The sequence below is a fragment of the Bidens hawaiensis genome, unplaced genomic scaffold, assembly GCF_021521415.1.
Source record: "Bidens hawaiensis isolate Kalapana, Puna unplaced genomic scaffold, B.hawaiensis_p1.1 tig00065109_1, whole genome shotgun sequence".
NCBI classification, from domain to species: Eukaryota; Viridiplantae; Streptophyta; class Magnoliopsida; order Asterales; family Asteraceae; genus Bidens; species Bidens hawaiensis.
This window is the reverse complement of record NW_027501622.1, coordinates 4,115-5,559: the sequence shown is the minus strand read 5'-3', so window position 1 is coordinate 5,559 and position 1,445 is coordinate 4,115. Positions and strand designations below refer to the sequence as shown.

Here is a 1,445-nt window from a genome sequence, read left to right as displayed (position 1 = left end):
TAATTTGTTGTTTCAAAAATATTTTATAAAATTAATAAATACATAGAACAAGATGATAAATTTTGTGGGACCATGTAAATAGTCAACTATAACATGTAGGGGAACCAAGCACATAATAAACTATTAATAATGTTTTTTATATTCTAGTATAAAATCAATCAAACAACAAGTACTTCCCTCATATCAAGTTATCAACCTTTTATATCTCTAACTAGTCGTCGAGAAAAGATCGATGAAGTTGGTTTGGTCACCGGAGACGGCTTCTAAAGCGTACATAGATACAATCAAAACTGTAAGTATTTACATCTAACCCTATAATATACTTGTATATATGCGAGTTTTAACGAGTTTTAATGTGTGTCATGTCATCCATTTATTTATATCTAATTATTTATCACAATGCAAAATGTTTAAAGACTCCGTTCAACTGGAAGCTGTGGAGCTAATATCCGCCATGGCGGGCGGGTGGAAACCTCGACTGATCGTCGAGGCATGGTCTAGAGGGAGCAACATCACTACAAGCATCGGTTTGAGTATCGCGGCACGTCACCAAAGTTCACGTTACGTTTGCATAGTGCCAAACCAACGTGCAAAACTCGAGTTCGAGACATTGCTAAAGGATCGCGACTCACCAATGCCCGAATTGGTAGTGGGAGAAGCTAAGGATGTTATGGCAATACTACCAGAGGTTGAGTTCATGGTGGTCGATGCGAAGCGTAAAGACATGTACGAATTGTTTCGGCTAGCTAAACTGAGCCATCGTGGTGCGGTCTTGTTGTGTACAAATGGTAATCATAGGTTCGGGGCGGGGTTCGGGTGGGACTTGGTTGTTGGAAAGAAGTCCCGGCTTGTGAGATCGTCGGTTATTCCGGTAGGACAAGGATTGTATATCGCATATGCAAGGAAGAAATGTGAATCTGAAAAGATATTGTTAAGAAACGGTAGTAGGTGGATGTGGATTACGAGAATAGATCAAAAGACTGGTGAAGAACATATTTTTAGAGGTTGATTAAGGCTATTTAAATGGGTCTGAGGTTGAATCATATCATTTTATTTTATTATTATTATTTTTTTTTGATCTTTTTTTTGCAATACAAAGATGATGTAATTTTGCTTGAAAATGCTATGTTGTATATATAGTGAGTTGGGTGACCATTAAAAGGTAAAAGTCGGTTTATCATGTTAATTAATTATTACCTCACGGCATGATTGGAGGTGTGAATTTTGAAGCGACACGGAATTTATAACAATGATGAAAAAGTAACATTTACATGATCAAAACAAAAGACAAACAAGCAACAAGTTTCGTCGCTACTCTGTTTTGAATTACAAAAGCAAGTATTTTAAAAACTAAATCGAAACAGAATTGGTTGGTTTTTTTAAGTTGATTATGACGGAAAGGTGAAATGTAATGACTAATGTTAATTAAGAAAATAAGAAGTTAC

General features: G+C 35.9%; 1 protein-coding gene across 1 annotated transcript; it reads left to right on the top strand.

Annotated features, from left to right (window-relative positions):
* The first annotated feature begins 406 nt into the window (after positions 1-406).
* Positions 407-1,009, top strand: LOC143604431 (uncharacterized). Its single transcript, XM_077080911.1, has one exon. The coding sequence runs from the start codon at positions 407-409 to the stop codon at positions 1,007-1,009; it is 603 nt and encodes a 200-aa protein (XP_076937026.1).
* The last annotated feature ends 436 nt before the right edge of the window (positions 1,010-1,445 follow it).

Bases quoted from the DNA above. Each gene is read 5' to 3' on its own strand.
- LOC143604431 (XM_077080911.1), top strand. From the start codon at position 407: ATGTTTAAAGACTCCGTTCAACTGGAAGCTGTGGAGCTAATATCCGCC.